Consider the following 22582-nt stretch of genomic DNA (forward strand, 5'->3'; position numbering starts at 1 on the left):
ACATGGCACTAGTTTATTTTTTTTTCTTTTAGAAATAGGCCTGTACTTAAATTTTATTTTGTTTTTAATTAGACAAAGCATGTTATCTAAAGGAGGGGAAGCCAAGAGTGGTGGTGTACACTTTTAATCCCAACACTTAGGGAGGCAGTGGCCAGAAGATTTTTTTAGTTTAAGGCAAGCCTCGTCTACATAGTGAGCTCTAGGATAACTAGGACTATATACAGAGAGCCTATCTCAATAAATAGCCAAGCAGTGGTGGTGCATGACTTTGGAGGCAGAGGCAGGCAGATGTATGTGTGTGTGTGTATGTATGTATGCATGCATGCATGTATGTATGTATGTATGTATGTATGTATGTATGTATGTATGAATATTCTTGATAAGGAATGCAATAAGATGTGTAGAATTTGCCTTTCAGAAAACCCAGTCTGGATCTTGAATATATATGAATGTATAAACATTTGAGCCTATTGTAAGTGCTCTGGGTCTGGGATCCAGGTTTTGAGGAACCCATGAGAACAAGTTATTTCCTACTTTTTATTGTCTGTTCCTCCTTTCTTCCCTCAGAATTGAAACAATTAGATAAATAGCAATCCAGTTTTTTTGTAGCAAGGCAAAACTACGAAGCTCATCGGATTAGATCATGTGATTTTGACCCAATGGGATTTAGACTGAACCTAATGAGCAGTCGTTTGGTTGTCCAAGGTTCTGCCTGTTCATCCTGTTGAGACCTTTTCATATACCAGTCTGTGTTCTTACTTACGTACATTAATCTTTGATCACTTAAAATTTAGCATGAATCCAGCTTTGTTTAATGTGAAACCTGAATTTATTTTATAATTACAAAAGAAGTCTTCATAGTAAATCTGTTTATGATGCCGTGTATAACTTGCAGGAATCAGAATTGCTGTTAAACGAGAGATACTAGGATGCCCACTTGTTGGACCTTTGTTTAAAGCACAGGGGTCCTAAAAGACGTTCCTCTGCTGTTTGGAGGCAGCTGTCAGAGCCTGCATAATGAATAATTTAGAAGTAATGGTAGACGTAGAAGCAAGTACAGAAGTGGACACAGGAAAGACATGTAAAGCCATGGTCCATAGGTGACGAGAGAGAGAGAGAGCTGTTGTAAAGCCATTGGCTTGCTGAGACGTCTCTGGTCAACATTTCTCAGATTGTTATAATTCCATACACTTGTCTTAAAATTATAAGATATAAGGTTTTTGATTCTCTGTGTAAAGTTAGCTGTAATTATAAATGTATGATTTACTTTCTGGGATGTGTTTAAACTGTTTAGATATAACTGAAATAATTAACCTCACTCTGAACACCCATTTTTCATTCTTAAAAAATGATTTCTTCTTATTCTTTGAACTCCTATCTGAAAGATCAGAGTAGTTTTCACAATAATGTGTATGTTAATGATCTTCTTGACTGTTTATATTTTTATTTATATCTAAAATAAACTCTTAGATTTCATATTTTGTATTTATCTGACTTCTTAACATCAAAGGAACCATTAAATGCAAGTCTCTTTTCTTTTTCAAACCTGCTTGGGCATTGCATTGCTAAGAAACATCTTTACTGTGAACTGTGATGTTTGGTTACATATTTGTGCTGGGTTGTTAATTCTTCTATTCTTTTCATTGGCATTCATCATGTGTCTGGTTTCTAAACTCTGATTACTATTGTCTTGTAAGTTAAGAAAAATACTTAGGTGGCAGTTTGCTAGGAGACTAAAATTAGAAATTGATAAATTGTACATGTTTTAGAGAAACATACTGATCTAATATGTTTATTGTGTACCATACTATCCCGGCATTGAAAGAGTTAACTACTTCTGTCTGACTTCACCTATGAGTTCAAGTAGACATTAGCTGAAAAGAAAATGTCTTAGTCTTTCAACCGTACTAAGCACCTGTGACCAAGTACTGTGTTGGTTGCTGATATTTAGTTTATATTAAAAAGCATTGATTGTGGTTGTTTTGGCCACTCTGATTCTTCCTGATCTTGTGGGGCTGCTGTAACATTACTGGAGCTGCATTCCAGTTGTCCATTCTACATTGGATGGAGTAAAGAACTGAACAGGATTACTTCATACTCTTTAATCTTGGTTTTGCTGTTAAGACAGACTATAGGGATCATCAATAAAATGTGAGAGGGTGGGAGGGAAGGGAATGAAGCTTCTTTGTCCTCCCAGATCTGATGATGATCCCCCTTGTAACTTGAACCATTTCCATCTAGCTTCTCAGGGCAGCAAGGAGCTTGTTAACATCACCAGCTGACCATGTGTCTCCTTTTCTCAACTCCATTTTCAACTTCGTGCTGAAGAAAAACAAGAACCTAGCGTGCGTTCTGTGAAGAAACAGGAAGATGGTTGGGAAGTTGGATGATGCATGAAAAATATAATAGGTGAAAAGAGGACAGAGGTGGTTAACTCACTGGCGCCGGCATTATTTTGGTGCGTCCATTGCCAACAATTGTTGTTCCAGGAAAATCCCTACTTCTGGCAAGAAAGGATTAAGTGAGCTACTTTTTCTATACCTTATATATACAGGATCACTGCGTAGACTTTGCAAGGCATTTATCATACACATTTTCCTCCTATAGTAGCTTTCATATCACCTAGCACATTGCAATTAACAAATGTGTTCAACTTCACATGCAGACTAACTGGGCTACATTTTTAGCAGGGACATGTGTATCTATTTCTGTGTGGAAAAAGAACTGCTGTGCATCACCTGTCTTGCTGAAAATGTAGTCTAGATTTCACAAGGCAAAACAGTGATTACAGTTGATAATTATAACTTGACTGGGACAATCTTCATCCAATTGGATCATATGAAAAAGAGGTAAGGTTCTCATGAATTTGGCAGTTTTCTTATTTGTTAACATATACAATAACATAAATATTGTATAACATACAATGATTAATAAATATAATAACTAAGGCCTTCTTTACAAACACTTAAGTATAGGATGTGCTACTCTCCTTCTGATCACCTTGGTAGTTCTATTTCTACCTGGATTAGATAATTTGGGGACAGAAGCTTCCTCTAAGTAGTAAGTTAGTACTTCTTAATGACTTACTTTTTTTATTTTTAAAAATTTTGTTTATTCATATTTTATGTATGAGTGCTCTGCATGTATACCTGCATGCCAGACAGAAGAGGACATGAGATCCTGCTATAGATTGTTATGAACCACCATATGGTTGCTGGAACTCAGAACCTATGGAAGAGCAGCCATTTGCTCTTAGCCCCTGAGCTCTCTGTCCAGCCCCTTAATGACTACTTTTACTCTCTTATTTTATCTTTTTGTAGACACTACCTTTAACTTATAAATACACTGTTTTAGCTAGGGGTGATGGCACACATCTTTAGTCCCAGCACTTGGAAGTCAGAGGCAGGAGATTCTGTGAGTTCGAGGCCAGCCTGATGTACATAGTGAGCTCTAAGACAACCAGGGCTAAACAGAGAAACCTTGTCCCAAAAAACCAAAAAGAAAAAAAAGAAAGAAACAATATTTGGTCAGAAAACAACATTGAACTTTTTATAGAAAGCTGAAATACATACCTAAATTGAATGGTTTTGAGTCAATGAAATTTCACTCCCTCACCAGCATTGTCTGTAAAAGATATGTACATTTGGAAATGAAGTTGTATGTCCTGAGCTGTGATAAATTTGTTAAGTCTATAGAAGATAGAAGAAAAGACTAAAAGAGGATATGAGCCTATGTAGAGTTACCTCCAGCAAAAGCTGTTTTAGATGGTGCACCATTGAGATTTTTTTTTTTTTTTTTTGAGACAGGGTTTCTCTGTTTTGGAGGCTGTCCTGGAACTGGCTCTGTAGACCAAGCTGGCCTCAAATTCACAGAGATCCACCTGACTCTGCCTCCAGAGTGCTGGGATTAAAGGCGTGAGCCACCAATGCTAGGCTACATTGAGAATATTTTTAAGTGACTTGTCTTTGTATGTATGTTTTGTTTATTTTTGTTTTTAGACAGGGTTTCTTTGTGGCTTTAGAGGCTGTCCTGGAACTTGCTCTGTAGACCAGGCTGGCCTTGAACTCACAAAGATCCACCTGTGAGTGCTGAGATTAAAGGCATGTGCTACCTACCAACACCTGACAAGTATCTTGTTTTTGTTATTTATTTATTTATTATTCATACAGTTTTTTTTAATCTGTGTACATGCTTGTACCCCAGGAGAGGGCATCAGACCTCATTATAGATGGTTGTGAGCTACCATGTGGTTGCTGGGAATTGAACTCAGGACCTCTGGAAGAACATGCAGTGCTCTTAACCTCTGAGCCATCTCTCCAGCCCAAGTGTCTTGTTTTATAAAGAGCAAAAATGGTTTAAAATTTCCTGGTTTGTTTATCCTTCTTTGGTGAAGAGACAGGGTCTAGCTATAGTATTCCAGATGCTAGGATTAAAGGTGTGTGTATTAGGTATGTGCCACCTCCATCAGCAGTGAGTCCTGCACCCCCCAGCCCCCCAACACACACATTTTAAAATTTTTAAATTTTTAAGGTAGGTTCTCACTATGTAGTTCTTGCTTCTGGAACTCACTATCCCCTGCTGTTGCCAAAGGCATATACCACCATCCCTGGCTGAGGTCACTTTTTATTTTGTGGTCCATTTTGTTATCTAAACTATTTTTGTCTAAATGGTAGTGCAGCTTGCTTGGTGGTAGCCTGTAATCCTCTAGAAACTAAGAGAAAAGGATCATGAGTTGGAAGTCAGTCTGGCTATATAGTATGATGTTGTCTCAAAAGAAAAACCTATCAGTTGGATATTTGAGGCACTACCAGTCTTGTTTTTAAACGTTGTTGTGCTTCATGCTTGTTTATTTATATTTTGGCTGTGACTGCTGTAATGGTAGACTTTGGTAATTGCCACAGAGATGGGATAGATTATAGAGATTGTGATACATGCTTTAAACATCTTGCTAAACAAAGTCACTTTTACTTTACACATTTGGGCGAGCTATTAAATCTGTTTTCCCAAAGACAGTAATAATGTTTCTATCACTTGTGAAGTTAGATTTTGTTGGTACAGAGTCACTCTGTTTACAAAAAGATACCTCAAGTGTGAGACTGTATGAGATGCAGGAAAGTAATGAACACTATAGAAAGAACTTCCTAGTGAGAAAAGCCTTTCAGCAGTGTTGTTCCTCAGGACCATGATCTAACCAGTCAGTGACTTGAGATTTTTCTAATGCAGATTAAACCACATACATTTTTCTAGTTAGTATTAGTACCAAAAAAATTTAGATTTAGAAACATCCAAGAATCTTCTGTATGCATTCAGCATGAAATTCATATTCTAGTGATAAATACATAGAAAATTGGCTAAAAATTTTCCAAGCCCTTTATTCAAATTCTGCAATGCTAACGTTTTTGCCAAATTTTCACTATAATTTTCTCTGAATTTTTCTAAGTTAAATGATATATATTTCTGACTTGGGGAGGGGGATGGCGAACAACTTCAATCCTAACCCTTGGGAGGCAGAGGCAGGCCAATCTCTGTGAGTTCAAGGTTAGCCTGGTCTGCAGAGTGAATTCCAGGACAGCCAGAACTATGTAGGGAAATCCTGTCTAAAAAAAAGAAAACACCAAAAACCAAAACCAAAAACTTGTTCCTATCAGGAATATTAGCATGTTATTTTTCTCATAATATTTACTGGATATATCCAGTGTCAGCCTTCAGTGACATTGCTAAAGTCACTATACACCTGTGAGTGATGGCCCATACCTGTGATCCCATCACCAGGAGAGGTGAGATGTAGCAGAAGGATCCTGAGTTCCAGGCCAACCTGGGTGACATAGATAATTCCAGGTCAGGGTGACTACACATTAAGACACTGTCTCCCCTTCATTTAGATGAAAACAAGACAAAAATAAAACTACAGATGAGCAGTTTTGGAAATAACATAAAGCTGTATATTTCATTGAAAGTGTCCATTAATTCAGCATTAAGTTATTTCCTTGAGCCACTGATGATTGCCTAACAGTATTTTTAGACTAATGGCTTCTTGTTCTAGTCAGTGGATTATGTTGTATTAATTTCAACATTTGGTGCTTAAATTGCCTCCTATTAAGCCTATGAAAACTCCTTCTGCATCATTTTGGTGTGTTTCTGTTTTAAAATTTCTGACATAGCATGCTGTTCCATTTTCAGTTTATAATTGACCTTCCTAGCTCTTAGCCATTTTTTCAAATACTTATTCTTTCTGGTGAGAAATTTCGTATATGTAAATTTTTTTAATTAAAAAAATTATTTGCCTCCAAGCCTGAGGACCTACCTGAGTTTGATACTTGGAAGCCACATGATGGAAGGAGAGAACCAACTACCAAGCATTATCATCTGCTCTCCATATGTGTGATATGGTTTGCACACCTATACATACATACATTCATTCACACAAACAAGTAAATTTCTTTTATTCTGCAGGTTAAATAGATCATTTAGTATCTGATCTAACACTTTTAATGTAGACTCCTGCCTTGTCTTGCTTTACAGACCCTTGTTTGTTCTTGCTATCTTTGCTTTCAACATAATATCTTTCATTATCTTTTAGAATTGTAAATAAGATTCAGAGGACTTTGTAGTAGTAGCGTTGCATAGTCACCTTAAAAACAGTGTTAATTAAGTACCTAAAGAACAAACCTATAGAAATGACCGTTGTGTCTGTCTCATCTTGCTCAACAAGTTTTCTTGTCATGAGCTATGTCATCTGTTCATATGTATATTCATCTTTCCATATCTTCAGACATATTGTTCTCCTAGTTTAGAATATCTTCTTTTTTGTTTTTTTTAATAGTTTATAAAAACTACTTGCATGGATGTTAAATTCTTCTTGCACGAGCAAGGGCACGAGCCATTTAATGCTTTTTGGATCTTGCGATGTGATTGACCTGGAACTTGCTTTGTATACTGACCTGACATCACACTTAGTCTGATGGTCCTTGTGCCTCTGTCTCCTGGGTGCTGGGATCATAGTCATGGACTAGCACATGTGACCTGGATGGATGATTTTTAATGGTTTTAAGAGTTTCTTACGGTATCTTTGTAGCACTGGTTGCAGTAAGTTCCCTCTTAATTGCATCCCCCTAACAATCGATGATGTACTTGGCATCTAGGATAGTCTTCTGGTAGTACAACTTTGTTCGTGTTAGTGTCCTTTAAATTTTTTGAAAATGGTTCCACTTTTACACTGTTGGTTACATTTTTCTTAATGTGGCTTGCTTGCATAGCATAGTCTGACTTCCACTTATGTCTTCATTTGCTCTCAGATCATTCTAGTCCAGGAACCGTGGTCAGCTTCTACTGTCCTTGTACTTTCTCAAAACACTTGCTTTTCTTTTAGATTTTTCTTCTAAGTTTTTTCCTTTCCCATGGGAAATAATTGTTTTCCACGACTGTATTGTTTCCTACCCTTTGCTTATATTCTCATCACATCCTTTCCAATGATAGCAAATGACTTTTCACAGTAGTACTTGAAGCAAAAGCAGTGATGACTTTTGTTTTGGTTCCTGTAGTCTCCCTCCCTGCTCTCCCCCTTGCCCACCATGTTCTACTTAGTCTCTGTGAAGAGCCTGTTAACATATTACAGTTTGGCACTTTGTAAATAGTTGAGTGAAAAAGTGAATTCCATGACACTATATTACTTAATACGTAGTGTGAGTTTTGTGTTTGATAGATAATCAGAAAATATTTACATACATATCGTGATCTTTTCAACCTATGAAGTTTATGGTGGTATTTTTATCAGCTGAAAAACAAAAGGGCTATGAAGTTGACTTTTGGTTGAGGGAGCTGACTTCTGATTTAAACCTTATATTCATTTGATCTTTATTCTGACTCAAATAATACTGATTTCTTTGTTCTTGCCAAGCAGCCCATGGAATTGTGTCATTGTTGGTAAATATGTGCCACACATTTTTTCCCCATCTACGTCTGATTTAGAAACTAGTGAGATTCCTTCTGTAGTTGTAACAACCATTACATCAGTGTTTGCTCAAGTGTCCATTCACCCTTAATGTTGTAGTGGTTTTCAGCCTATGTGCTGTGATTGAACTTTGAAGGACATTCATAATTTCTGAAAGCACATGGTGCTTCAGCTCTTCAGTTGTAAGGGCTTGTAGCTAGAGCAGCTTCTCTAATAAGAATGTGTGCTGTCAGATGGCAGAATAAACTTTAAAGGTGTTTTCTGGATGACTGGGCATCAATAGGACCCACACTTCAAGACTATGATGAGGGTTTTTTGTTTGTTTGTCTGTCTGTCTGTCTGTCTTTTTTGAGAAATGGTTTCTCTGTGTAGCCCTGGCTGTTCTGGAACTCACTCTGTAGACCAGGCTGGTCTCAGACGCAGAGATCTGCCTACCTCTGCTAGAGTGCTGGGAGTGAAGTTGTGTGCCACTACAGCCTGGCTGCCTGTGATGAGTCTTATGTTTGAAACATATCAGATATAATTGCATTTGAAAAAGTTTTAGGAAAAATCTTAGATCTAGATTTAATTTGGCCGGAAAATCAGATCTAAAATTGAAGAAACATTTAGTCATGATTGATTACTCATTAATGGTTGCTATTCTATTTGAATATGCTTTTTGTTTTCTTTCCTGCACAAGTATTTGACTTTTAGTCTTTGACAGCAGACTAACTTTCAGTGCTTCATGATATATGCAGGATAAAAGTGAGCATTGCCAAGGGAGATTCTTTGAATTGTAGTCTAAATGGGCAGGGCTTGAGAAGGAGGGGTAAGAAAAAAAAAGCTTCGATCAACTCAAAATGAAGCAAGGGCTCTGCCAAACAGCATTTTAGCCGTTGCCTCTTGAGTAGCCAGGTCTTCACCAGGAACACACTCACTGTGCAGGACAAGTCCTTTGGTAATATACCTAGAGCTGCTTCTGAGATGTGTGGTCTTTTCTGTTTTAGAAAGATGATTCTTTGTGAGACAAAGTGCATATAATGACGTGTTTCTTTCCCACTCTGTCTCCTATAGTGGTTCTCAGGGACAATTGGCATTGTGTGTGTGTGTGTGCGTGTGCGTGTGTGTGTGTGTGTGTGTGCGCGCGCACAAGTGTTTGTTCAGCCTTCCAGAAAGAAATCTTGCATATTATGCATATGTATGGCCAGCTTTGATTTATTTATTTAGTCAGGGTTTCAGCTAGGCCTGGAACTTGCTATGTAGACCAAACTGATTTGGAACTTAGATCTGCCTGCCTCTGCCTCTTAAGTGCTATCATTAAAGACATGTGTCACCACACCCAGCCTGCTTTTTTTACTTTTTTATTTAATAAACATGACTATTCATACAAGCATATAGAATATTTTTATGGAAATATGGTATTTAGTTTTATAAGTGTACTATAACTTCAGTCCCCTATTATATCCATGTATGTTGATCTCTTTCTTTGCCTCAATAGTGGGTAATTCATACTTAAGCATAGCTGAGTCATTGTGTGCATTATTTGTTACTTTGATAGACACCCATATTGCTCGACTTAGTTGCACGGTACTTAGTGGATGAAAATTGATACTGGACCTTATTTGTTTTTCACTTCTTGGGTGCCCAGCATTCTGAAGTTAGAAATAAAAATGTCTGTTCAGAGGCCTCCCTCCCAAAGAATAAACAGGTGACGCTAAGAGAGTAGCTCAATGGTAGAACTTGTGCTTAGCATGTACAGCCTTGGGTTTCAGCCCAGCACCAAAATAAATGAATGAATGAATAAAAATGGGCAGCACATTATGCTGCTCCCTATTCTCCTGTGTCTAGACATGCATGTTATCTTTGGATTCTTTTTTTAATACTTCTTATTCTGTGTGGGGTGTGTGTGTATGCACACACATGCATATGGATGCTTATGCTTGTACACATGCCATGGTACTCATATGAAAGACGAGAGAACATATTGTAGGAGTCACTTTTCTCCTACCATGTGGGCATCAGAGATCAAATTCAGGTCCTCAGACTTGGCATCAAACCCTTCTGAAGTCCTCTTTGTAATTTTTCCATTCAGGTATTTCTGACAAGCAGTTTCCTAGGGATAATAGACTTATTAAGCTATAGTTTTTAATTACCTGTTTCTTTTGACATTTGTAATCAGAAGTATTTCATATTTCTTCAGTCCTGTAAAGCATGTTTTCACTATTTCTAAAAATATTTCCTTTTTTCTTAGAATTCTGTTTTTCCTTGAAGTTGGTACTTGACTGTGTCCCTTTATCCTCTCCTCCTCTTTCCATCTAGTCTTCAGCTATGATAATGGGATTGCTCAGTCTTTCCTTGCTTCTCTTAGAATTGCTGCTTTCTCAGGAAAGTGCTTAGGAAAGAGATTCAGTGGCTAACAAGGAGAAATAATCTAGCTTTTCAAAATAGACCTGCTGGGTTATAGAGTTGGCTAGGGAATAGCATGTTTGCAGCACTGGCCTGAGGACTTCAGCTTGTCACTCGTGTAAAATAAGTGGAATTTTCTTGTTACTCCAGCATGCCTAGGCAGAGAAAGGCAGATCCTGGGGGCTTGTTGGTCAGCCCCACATTCAGTAAAGTGACCTTGTATTCAGAAAAGAAAGGGGAAAACAAAGATGGAGAGCTAAAAAAGATAGCAGCTTGGTTGACCTGTGTTTTCTGTGTGCTTACACACAAATGAGTATACCCACACACATGTGTATGTGCATACCTTAAAATAAAATGCACTTCTTATTATAGGACAGATACCATTATTTTCTTCTGGTAAGTGCTTTAGCTCAGGGTCTGAAGTCAGTATTGAGTATTTTTTCATTTTCTCAAAAAATTATTTCATTAATGGCTTTGTACATGGTAGACAAGCACTGAACTATATCCCAGTTTTTCCAAAATGTTTTAGAAATTGTTGCCTACTTCATTATGATTTTACTTTTATAGTACATTCCTAGCAGCATGTTTGTGATTTTTGTCATTGTAAGGGAACAGTGGTACTGAGAATGGTACTCAGGTCCATTATACATGCTAGGCAAGCACCTTACCACTTAGTTTATATCCCCAACCTTTTTTGTAGGTTTTAGTTTGAGACAGGGTTTGTTTCACTCATTGCCCAGGCTGTCTTTAACTCACCCTGTAGTCTAGACTGATCTTGAATTTGCAATCCTCAGCCTTCCTAATAGCCAGGATGTTTCACTAAAGTATTATATATATTAAAAAAAAAAACAAAACGAATTTCTGAGTCCTTTTAGAAACTGCTAGGGAGAACAGGTAGGTCTTGTAATCTAGTAATAGATTTAAGAGTGAAAAAACAGCCTGTTTTGGTGATACATGACTTCCATCCTAGGGATGCAGATGCAAGGCCAGCCTGATCTACACAGTGCGTTTCAGGGTAGCTAGGACTACATAGAGAGACCCTTTCTCAAAAAAAAAAAAAAAAAAACAAAACCAAAAACAAACAAACAAAAAAAGAATGAGGATACAAATTAATCAACAACAAAGACCTTTCTTTCAACTTAGTTTTCTTTCAAATCAACTTGTTTTTCTGTGTATATCCTTTCTGTGGTAGCAAATTCTTACAGTACCTGAACTTAAATTTTTGTTTTGTTTCTTTTTTGTTTTTTCAAGGCAGAGTTTCTCTGTGTTGCCCTGCCTACCCTGGGACTCAGTCTGTAGACCAGGCTGGCCTCGAATTCAAGAGTTCTGCCTGCCTCTGCCTCCTGAGTGCTGGGATTAAAGGCATGTTCCACTACCCCCCTGGCATTTTGCTTTTATTTTTAAAATGTTTTTTGGTGTTTTGTCTGCATGTCTGTCTGTGTGAGGTGTCAGAAGCCCATGAACTGGAGTCCCAGACAGGTGTGAGCTGCCGTGAAGGTGCCGGGAACTGAGCCTGGGTCCTCTGGAGGAGTAGTCGGAGCTCTTAACCACCGAGCCATGTCTCCAGCCCTACGTTGTTATTTTTTTAAGACTTTCCCATTTATAGATCCCTTACTTTTAGATCCTGAATTTCACATGTATATTTTCAGCTTTCTTTTAGCTCTCTCATGAACTTCTTTTTCAGACTCAAGGAAAAATCTTCCACAAGCTGGTTCTTCGTGTTGCAATATTAATTTCCATTAGTAGCTTCATGGATAGTTTTATTCCTAATACAACCTTTTTCAAAGTATTGACTCGTTTGAAAAAACAATCTTTGCGGGGTTTTAGATGTTTTATATGATTCACAATGTTGAATTCCCATTTGAGTTTTATACATGACTGTATTATTAATAAGTGCTGGAGGATTCATTTAATATTCCAAAGCTTATGTTTCATTCTCTCATTTTAAGTAAATTTTAGCCATCTAATATGGTACAGTGCATACTGTTGACTTAGGTCTCTCACTCCAGTCTTTATGGAGGCTTTTTAGTGTTGTCTTCTGAAAGATACAATTTTAAAACGTAACAAATCTAAGAAATACCTTTAATTTATTCCCTTTTGTTTGGCAGATATATAGTTATCACTTAAAATTAAATTTTCCTTTAGAATGAAGATACTGGACCTGCCAATTATAAGTTTGGTTTGTGTTTTTATTTGTTATGTATGTCTGACTACCCTCAAACACACACATAGCTGAGGGTATGAACTCAGGATCACCCTTGCTCCACCTCCCAAGTGCTGGGTTACAGAGGTGCCACCACCATGTGGTGCATGAGTTTTGTTCATACAAGGCAAGCTTTCTGCCAACTGAGCCCTGCCCATCCGGTGCAATTTCAGTTCTTGTGGTGGATTCTTCAATTCCTTTTCCATGAGATAAGAACAATTGTCTTTTAGCCCATAGCTTTTTTTCTTGTATTGTTTCTTTTTTAAAAAAAATATTGAAAACGTATTATTAATGTGTGTCTGTGTGTGTTTGTCTGTGCATGTGTGTATGAGTGCAAATACCCGAGGAGGCAGAGGTATCATACCCTCTGGAGCTGGAATTATGAGGTTCTCAGCAAATTATAATGTGGGTGCTAGGAATTGAACTTGGGTCCTCTTCAAGAATAGTACGTGCCTTTTTAACTGCTGAGCTATCTATTCAGCACCTTTAGTTTTTCTTCCACAGAATTATTTTTTCTTCCTTTGACCTGTTGGATTTCCTTTTTTAAGATGTAGAACTTCTGAAATTTTGTTTTTCAGCCTCTCATTTGACAAAATAAGCCTCTATTTCTAAAAAAGAGAAAAGATTTGGGGTTTTGTGGATATGGTAAAGTGTGAGGGTCAGTGAAATCTGACTCTGCTCTATTTTATCAATGTTTCTAAGTATAGAGTTTATATGCTGTTATTTTAAATCTTTTTGTATATGTAGATTTATTATACACAAATGTAGATAACATTTTCATGAAAACTAGAAATGTGTTGGCACTTAAAAAATACCACATTTTAATAACTGACTGGGATAATTATTGTTTCAAAATAAAAATAAAACATTCAGGTAGACATCTTTAAATTTTCCTTCTAGGATTTTTTGTTTCAGAAATTTTGTGATGTGATAAATATTGAATGTGAACATTGGTCCCGGGCAAAATCTAAGTTAGTTTATTTGGAGGTTTTCTACTTAAATAAAGTTTGTTATGGTTTGAAGCAAAAACAGAAGGAAAATGACAAGGTGATTTCTGTCATAGAAAATAATTGCAATGCTCTGGAAGTAGTGGCAGGAGAATCAGGAGTTCAAAGTCATCCTCAACTGTACTGAGTTTGAGGTTAGCTTGTACTTGGGACACCCTGTCTCCAAAAAATCCGAAGATTTGTGTTTTATACAAAATCTAGGTTTGATCTCGGATCCTGGATCAAGCATAGTTACTTAGCCTCTTTTAGTCTGTTTTGCATGTAATGTACATATAGTAATAACCTCTTTTTTAGCAGTGTAAAAATATATATGACACTTAACACACCATCAAGTCTCAGCCATTCTTCTGGGTGTTTGTTTAAAACAGTCTCAGGTAGGCCAGGTTTGCCTGGAACTTGCTCTATAGCTAAGGTCATCTTGCCCTATCTCCCAAGTCTTGTGATTGCAGGTATGCTAATTCACCAATTCCCAGAGTTTTCATTATGCTGTGAATTCCCTTGTGGCATATCTCAAGTATGCAAAATATGAGTATTGGCGTATGCTTTTAAAGCAAACTAGATTTCTATAGGTAATTATTTTCAGTCGGTCACCACCCTGCTATTTGAGATAGTTTATGTAGTGTACTGTGTGGTGATTTCTATAAATGACTAAAATTTCACTTGTTAATTGACTCAACAATTGAGTATTGACTATCTGCTGGGCACTGTTCTGGTGCTAGAAATACAGCAAAGGAGATGTTCTTGGCTCATAATAGTTCGAGCTTGGGTGTGTATGTGTGTTAGTTGGGAATACTACCTAAGCACTAAAGAAATGAGAAAGAGTGGTATCTAAATATTGGCTAGAATGAAGAAGTAAGAATGATTCTTCACAAGACTGCTTCCCTCTCATCTTTCAAAATATCATGGAACTTTATATAGTCCATTGGCATTTTTAGGAGTTCAGTCTCCTAATACATTAATTGAATAGGAGGGAGTGGATAATCTATTTCCACATGGTTTTAGCTCCATAAAGTGGAAGATTGAGTTATGAAACTCCCAATCTTGGGTATACACTGATAAAACTTGTTCTGCTTATTTGTAGGTAGTACTGGTCATCTTTACCACAGTGTAATTATCAAGTCAGTGGTAGTAATTTGTTCTGTGAATGTAAGAAGTATATTTTAAACAACAAACATGTAGTTTGGTCTGGAGAGGTGGCCCAGCAGTTGAGCACATGTACAGCCCTTGCTTTTCCTGGGAGAGATCTGAGTTCATTTCCTAACACACATAACGGGTGGCTCACAACCACCTGTAACTTCAGCTCCAGAGGAATCCAGTACCTTTGGCCTCTGGACACCAGTGCTCATGTACACATGCCTACTTACACACATATACATAACTTCAAAAAAAATTGTGTGTGTTGATTATCACCCCCCCAGTCATTCTTTTCTACTATGAGTCCCAGGAGACATCCCTAACCTGCTGGTCTTGCTGACCTCAGAATATATTTTCAAATTAGCAGTTGATGTAAACTTTTTTTTCGTTTTTCTGTATTGCTTTGATACCTGTCCTGGAACTCACTCTGTAGACTAGACTGGCCTGGAACTCACAGAGATCCACCCGCCTCTGCCTCCAGAATACTGGGATTAAAGGCATAAGCCACCAATGCCTGGCAATGTAAACTTTTGAAGGCATTTTCTATGGTACATTTACTATCATCACAGAAAATGGGTCCCCAACTTTTGAAATCTATGTAATAATAATTTTTTTGTTACTTTTCATGAACACTTAATGTCAGGATCCTTGGTAAAGAATGATGCTGTTTTATCTCTTAGTGGGCCTTTGATATATCTATTGTAAGTAGTCTTTATGAATGAACATGTAGGGTTTTTGAGTACCAAGGTTTATATGGTATTTTCAAATAGTTGTTGTCAGACTTCTTCAGATTAATTGACAGTTCAGGTGGTTGCTAATAAATAGTAGTTTGGTTACTCAGTGGAATGGAGAAATCAGAGCTAAGTATGTTGGTTTTTCCCTCTTGCCTTTATAACTGATGCAGTACCCATAGCTAGAAACTGACAGCTAGATGACTGTAGGCTTCCCCGAGAGGGGAAGAGAGTAGCAGATTGAAATAGCTCAAAAAGAAAGAGCCCTGATGATCTGAGTCAAGGGCAGACAGATAGTTCTTTCCCTTTTCCCAGATTCCATCTTGCTACGATGTATGGGAACTTCTAAGAAAAGCCCCGAAGTACTTCAGGAGTTTTCATCTATATGAAGAGCTTTTTACAAAGAAAGATTTGTGAAACCCGCACCCAAAGCTGCAATTTGTCTTGGGTGTTGGTAATGTGAAAGAATTCCTAAAATCATTGTGCAGCTGTGGTAAAGAATCATAGTAAAGTCCTAGCATAGGAAAGAGGGATCTGGGGCTAACATTGGAGGGATCTACATTTGTACACTAATCTCAGTGTTACTCAGTGTCCCAATAAGATGCTGCCAGCTATATCAGATAAGTGTTTTGGCATTAGGCCTCATAGCATCATAATGTTGGATAGGTAGCTAAACTTTCAAGTAGTTGCCCTTTTGTAAAACAGAGGGTTTTGTTTTATAGCTGAATCTTTTCAGTCCTTTTTTGAATGGTGCTGGGAGTGATCCTAGGACTTTGCACATACATACTAGAGAAACACTTGTACCTCTGTACTGCCACCTCTATCCTAGAGGTTTGCTTTGAAGCTTAAATTAGATAGTGCACGTGAGGTACACAGATAAAATTATAGTAATCTTTATTTATTGGATAATCTGTCAGCATTCATGTACTGTTGGAGAGGTTTTTGTTTTGTATCCCCTAAGACAGGGCCTCACTATGTAGTTCTGGCTGTCCTGGAACTCTCTCTCTTTCTCTCTTTAGACCAGGCTGGCCTCGAACTCCCAAGTACTGGGATTAAAGGGCATGTGCCACTACTCCCTGCTTGAATATTTCATCTTGACCCTTTTTGTTTGTGTAACATGTGAACTGTTTACTTTCCCCAAATATTGCTAGATCTAACTATAATATGGAATGACTTCACTTTTCTTGGCGTACATTCTCAAAATTGTGTCACACAGATGGTAAGCAGACAACATGAGTGTGTTTAATGTTACACAATTGTAAAGGCAAAGTATCATTATGTACCATTGAGAATGTGTAGGCTTGTCATTAATTGGTAAGAACTTGTGTCCATGAACTACTACTATGTCAAGGCATAAAAACATAGTTTGCATTTTTCATGATCAATTTTGAGAGTGTTGGTGACCTAATAATAATGCTGATCTTTCCCTCCCTCCCTCCCTTCCTCCACCCCCTCCCTCCCAAGCTGTATGAAACTAGATAATTTGGCCATAGAAAGATACACTGAATTGTTCCAAGTGTAGACAGACCTTAAGTTTTTTCTCTAGCACGGCAAAGGATACGGCAGCTTGGGGATAAAGCATAGTTCCATAGTGGAATGCTTGCCTGGCGTGTGTGAGAGAGACTGTGGTTTTCATCCCCAACACCACATATACAGCACAGAAGAAATATGCTGACTAGCAGGAATTGTCTTTGTACATGCAATTTTCAAATTACTTTTGTAAAACTGAGTTACTGCTCTTAGAGAGAATGGTGACTTAGAACTGTCCTTATGAAATGCACTCAGTAAAGGAACTATAGATGACCTCTTTTTTTTTTTTCAGAAATGTGTATGCAAAGGGCATTCAGGAATTAGAATTCTCAGGAAGTTGATTTTTGTCAGAAACAGTGCCTTCCTTAGTCATTTATTCTGCTATGTTGGAAGTGAGATTTTACAACCTTGGTAAATGTAAAATATGTACATAATTCATCTTCATTTATTCATTTTCGTAGGGCCAGGTCCTGTTTTATTTGAAGTCAAATGTATTAAATTTCGGACAATAATTATATACCAACCAATCTGTTCTTCTTGTCGTATGTTTTCCCTGCTTCCCCGTACATTTATGCTACCACGAAATGATCAGTTTCAGAGCACCTATCTCTTTATCCCACACTATTAACTCATCTTTTTCCCCCACCAGGAGGTGTATCGAATTCCAAAGAAAAGTCAGACTGAAAAGGAGAGCACAGGTAGGTTGAAGAATACTTGTGTAGGTAGCTTTATAAAGATTCTTTAGGAACTTGAGACAACTAGTAAGAACTTTAGTTTTTTTTTTTCCTTTTAAAATAAACATACATAGAAAAATGAAACACTGGATGTGATAATTTGGAAACTTACACCTATATTCTTTTTTAGTGGATTTTCCGAGGGAGATGTCTCTGTCTCTCTGTGTCTCTGTCTCCCCCCCCTTTTCTTTTTTTGGGGGGGGGTTTGAGACAGTTTCTCCGTGTAACTTTGGAGCTCTAGGCCTGGAACTAGCTCTTGTAAACCAGGATGGCTTCAAACTCACGGAGATCCACCTGCCTCTGCCTCTCAAGTGCTGAGATTAAAGGTGTTTCTTATACTGCCTGTGTTATTGCTTTGGTAACTTATCTTTCATTCATTTGTCCCTGTAGAATAGAGATTGTTTGTTTGTTTGTTTTCCTACTCCTTCAGTGTTGGGGACTGAACCCAGACTTCCTCATATGCTAGACAAGTACTCCATCACCATTGAGCTTTTCTCCCTGTCCCTAAAGTAGACATTCTAAAAAATAAAAATAAGAAAAAATTTAGAGTTATTTATGTGTGTATGATGTTTTTGTCTGCATGCATGACTGTTTACCATGTGAGGGCCTGATGTCTGTGGGAAGCCAGAAAAGGGCTCTTGAGCCTTTGGAACCAGAGTTAGGGGAGATTGTGAGACACCAAATAGGTGCTGGTCCTCTCCAAGAGATATCACCAGCCCCGTAGGTTTTTTTTTTTTTTTTTTTTTTTTTGGTTTTTTGTTTTGTTTGTTTTAAAGGATTTCTTTATGGATGTTTTATCTGTATGTATATGTGTATTGTATCTCGTGTGTGCATGGTTCCCTCAGAGGTCAGAAAAAGAGTACCAGATTATCTGGAACTGGACTTACAGATAATCTGTAGGTTGTAAGCTGTCATGTGGACACTGGAATCAGCCACAAGTTTTCTGCAAGAACAGCAAGTGCTCTTAACTGCTGAGCATCTCTCTAGCTCCAAAGGAGACATCTTTAACTCTGTATTATATTCCTGGAGGTCTGTGGAGCGAGCAGTGTTTTCTTCTAGCTGTTTAAATGTAGAATGTGTATGTGTGTATGTTTACTTTACCAGGGAAGGCTAAATTAGTCATAACCAGATTCTCCAGTAGTTAGTGACCTCTGAGAAAGCTCAGAATCATTGTTACAGAACAGATAGTACAATTTTATGGTAGTTAGTCCTGGTTTCTTGATTTTACTGCCTTATTGTGTCTCTGACAAACTTTTTTTTTAAGGCACTAAAGCAATGAATTCAGTTATGGACTGTGGTTGGTTTCTAAAGAAAGTATTTATTTGGTTTATGGTTTCTCTCTCTCTGTCTCTGTCTCTCTGTCTCTCTCTCTCTCTCTCTCTCTCTGTGTGTGTGTGTGTGTGTGTGTGTGTGTGTGTGTGTGTGTGTGTGTGTGTGTGTGTTTTGACCTTTACCTGTGTGGTAAGGTTCTTTTCATAGCCAGACTTCCTACATGGGACTATAAAGAACTCCTATAAGAAAGAAGATAGTGCTGGGCAGTTCTTTCAAGTATCTGGTCTAATATAGCCCTTGGGGAGCTGCAAAAGATAATCTTGATGTTTTTTTTTTTCAGGAGCAACCCTTTATATAGTAAATTCAGTCTTTCCCTTGCATATGAAATCTTCCTGCTTAGTCTCAGATTTAGAATAAGGAAATGGGAATTTGGTTTTGATTCCTGTGTCAAACAGCTGAAAATTAGAACTTTTGAAATTCAAAGTTAAGACTAAATGAGGAGAAGAGTCTATACAGTTGCTGCTGGGTAGAAGTTTTACTGTATTCTTGATGTGTTACTTTCCTACTAAAATAAACTTAAAAAAAAATAACTTAATTCCTCCTAGTAACTGAACGAGGAAGGGATGCTGCTGCCTTCAGAGATCAAACGGTTCCAAAGACTCCTAACAGATCACGTGAGAGAGACCCAGACAAGCCGACCCTGAATAAAGAGAAAAGGAAACGAAGGGGCTCTCTTTCACCGCCTTCTTCTGCCTACGAGCGGGGAACAAAAAGGCCAGATGACAGGTGTGTGTGTGTGTGTCTGTTTCTTGTTTGGGCAAATCCAAAAGTTTGCAAGTCAGGTCACAAAGAAAGACATGAAAATGGAAAGGTGGAGGACTCAGTAGGTAAAGGAGCCTGCTGCCAAGCCCGATAGTGCTGAGTTCTGTCCCTGGGCCCCACATGGTAACAAGAGGGAACCAACTCAAGCAGGTCGTCCTTCACCACCCACATCTGTGCAGTGGCACACATCCACACGCCACTTGCACACTGAGTAGACTAATAATAATAGACTTTTTTTTAAGTAGGGAGGACTTGTAGGAAAAAGAAGAATGATGGGAATGGGAGGATGCCACAACTAAAATTCATTGTATATGTGTATGAAACTTTGAGGCCACAGAGATAGCTCAGAGGGTAAAGATATTGCTTAGCAACCTAAGATCTTTTCCCAGGACTCACATGAGGGAACAAGACACCTAAGCCCCTCAAGTTATTCTCTGACTTTCAAAACTGTATTATGGTGTGCCCAGTCACACATGCATAAAATAAGTAAATGGAAGATTTATTTTTTTAAAAAGTAAGTCAAGAGTGGGCACAATGGCATATAACTGTAATCCCAGCATCTGTGTGACAGAGGTAGGATTGTTGAAAGCCTGGTCTACATAGCAAGTTCCGGGCTAGCCAGGGCTACATAGTGAGCCCCTTTCTTAAAAGATAGACAGACATATACACAACAGTGCCTTTTGGAATTAGTGTCTTCTAGATAAGTAAATAGAAGCTTACTGTTGAGTCTTAAAACAGATTTTTACTTACCTGTTTTAGAAAGGATCTCACTATATTGCCATAGTGGGACTAACTTACAGCAATCCGTCTTCCTTCCTTGGTCTCCAGCGTGCTGAGATGACATGTGTCAGCTACTACTACTGGATTTGTCTGTGGTTATTGAGGGTCAAGCTTAGACACTCCTCCTGCTTTTCTGACTAATTCTGGAGACCGTAGGAGCACTGAATTATTAGATTGATATTGAGCTATTTTTTTTTCTTGTATCACGTTTTTTCTTCTTCTTTACAAAGAAATGGGTTTTGTTATGCTATATTTGTGGTTACAGAATCAGCCTTAACTCTAAAGAAGAAGAGGCTGGTGTAAAATAATCTAAGAATAGAATTGGAATTATTCAAGTGATTTCCTGGGGGCGGGGGGATTTCCTGTTTTGGCTGCCAGGTCCCTTACCTTTTTTTTTTTTTTTTTTTTTTTTGGTTTTTTTTTTTTTTTTTTTTTTTTTGGTTTTTCGAGACAGGGTTTCTCTGTGGCTTTGGAGGCTGTCCTGGAACTCGCTTTGTAGACCAGGCTGGCCTCGAACTCACAGAGATCCACCTGCCTCTGCCTCCTGAGTGCTGGGATTAAAGGCGTGCGCCACCAACGCCCGGCCAGGTCCCTTACTTTTTGTTTATTTTATGGTTACTTGTACCTGGTAGACACACACTCTGCCACTGAGCTATATTCCCAAGCCCAGTGTATTTTAAAGATAAATTTTTAAAATACATATGTATGAGTATACATACATGAATACTTTTGGATGCCAGAAATCATTGAATCCTATTAGAAATGGAGTTACAGGCAGTTGTGAGCTACCTGACATGGATGCTGAGGACTAACCTCGTGTCCTCTGCAAGAGTGGTATGGACTCTTGCCTGCGGAGCCATCTCGTGTTTTTTGTTTGGTTTGTGCAGTGCTGGGTGCTGAATTTAGGCAAGCCCTTGATAACCACTTTCATTAACTAATTTTGAATATGACTTTTAGTCCGTGCCAAATTAGGCTTGATGATGTGATCAGTGGTTTCTTGGTGATTTGTGAGGCAATGTCAGTGAGTGCCTTACTGTTTTATAAATCTTTTGATTTTATGTACATGATTTGGTGACCTTTTGTGGTATTGTTTCCTTTGTAGATACGATACACCAACTTCTAAAAAGAAAGTGCGAATCAAAGACCGGAATAAACTTTCTACAGAGGAGCGCAGGAAGTTGTTTGAACAAGAGGTAGCCCAGAGGGAGGCTCAGAAGCAACAGCAACAGATGCAGAACTTGGGGATGACATCACCACTGCCCTTTGACTCTCTGGGCTATAATGCCTCTCATCACCCCTTTGCTGGCTATCCACCAGGTTATCCCATGCAAGCTTATGTGGACCCCAGCAACCCCAACGCTGGAAAGGTGCTCCTGCCCACGCCTAGCATGGACCCTGTGTGCTCTCCCGCTCCTTACGACCATGCTCAGCCCTTAGTAGGACATTCTACAGAGTCCCTTGCTACCCCCTCGTCAGTGCCAGTGGTGCCACATGTGGCAGCCTCTGTGGAAGTTTCCAGTTCACAGTATGTAGCTCAGAATGAAAGTGTGGTACACCAAGATTCCAGTGTTCCTGTAATGCCAGTACAAGCTCCAGGCCCAGTCCAAGGACAGAATTACAGTGTCTGGGATTCAAATCAACAGTCTGTCAGTGTACAACAGCAGTACTCTCCTGCACAGTCTCAAGCAACCATATATTATCAAGGACAGACATGTTCAACTGTCTATGGTGTGACATCTCCTTACTCACAGACAACCCCACCAATTGTGCAGGTAACTAATATTGGAACCTCTTATATTTTAAAATCTGTTAATATCTGGTATAGGAGAAAGCCTGATAGATGGTCATGGTGTACACACCTTTAATCCCAGCACTTGGGAGGCAGAGGCAGGTGGATTTCTGTGAGTTGAGGTCAGCCTGGTCTATATAGTCCATTCCAGGACAGTCAGGACTGTTTGTTACACAGGGAAACTTTGTCTCAAAAAAAAGAAATTTTTTCACATAGTGAAACAAATTTATGAACATGGTGTCAT

General features: G+C 38.3%; 1 protein-coding gene across 6 annotated transcripts in view; it reads left to right on the top strand.

The window, feature by feature from the left end:
- Positions 1 to 22582, top strand: part of Setd2 (SET domain containing 2, histone lysine methyltransferase) — a 94773-nt gene that overhangs the window by 48736 nt on the left and 23455 nt on the right. For 4 of the 6 annotated variants that reach the window (XM_040739593.1, XM_040739594.1, XM_040739595.1 and 1 more), the window contains 3 exons: positions 17591 to 17639; positions 19553 to 19733; positions 21652 to 22321. In XM_040739593.1, the coding sequence (XP_040595527.1) occupies positions 17591 to 17639; positions 19553 to 19733; positions 21652 to 22321 (900 nt within the window). Of the gene's footprint in view, positions 1 to 2241; positions 2426 to 17590; positions 17640 to 19552; positions 19734 to 21651; positions 22322 to 22582 lie in introns of those variants that run through there. The other 2 variants (XR_005874680.1, XM_040739597.1) reach the window with 2 other exon arrangements.

This window comes from Mesocricetus auratus, unplaced genomic scaffold (genome assembly GCF_017639785.1).
Source record: "Mesocricetus auratus isolate SY011 unplaced genomic scaffold, BCM_Maur_2.0 Super-Scaffold_100691, whole genome shotgun sequence".
NCBI classification, from domain to species: Eukaryota; Metazoa; Chordata; class Mammalia; order Rodentia; family Cricetidae; genus Mesocricetus; species Mesocricetus auratus.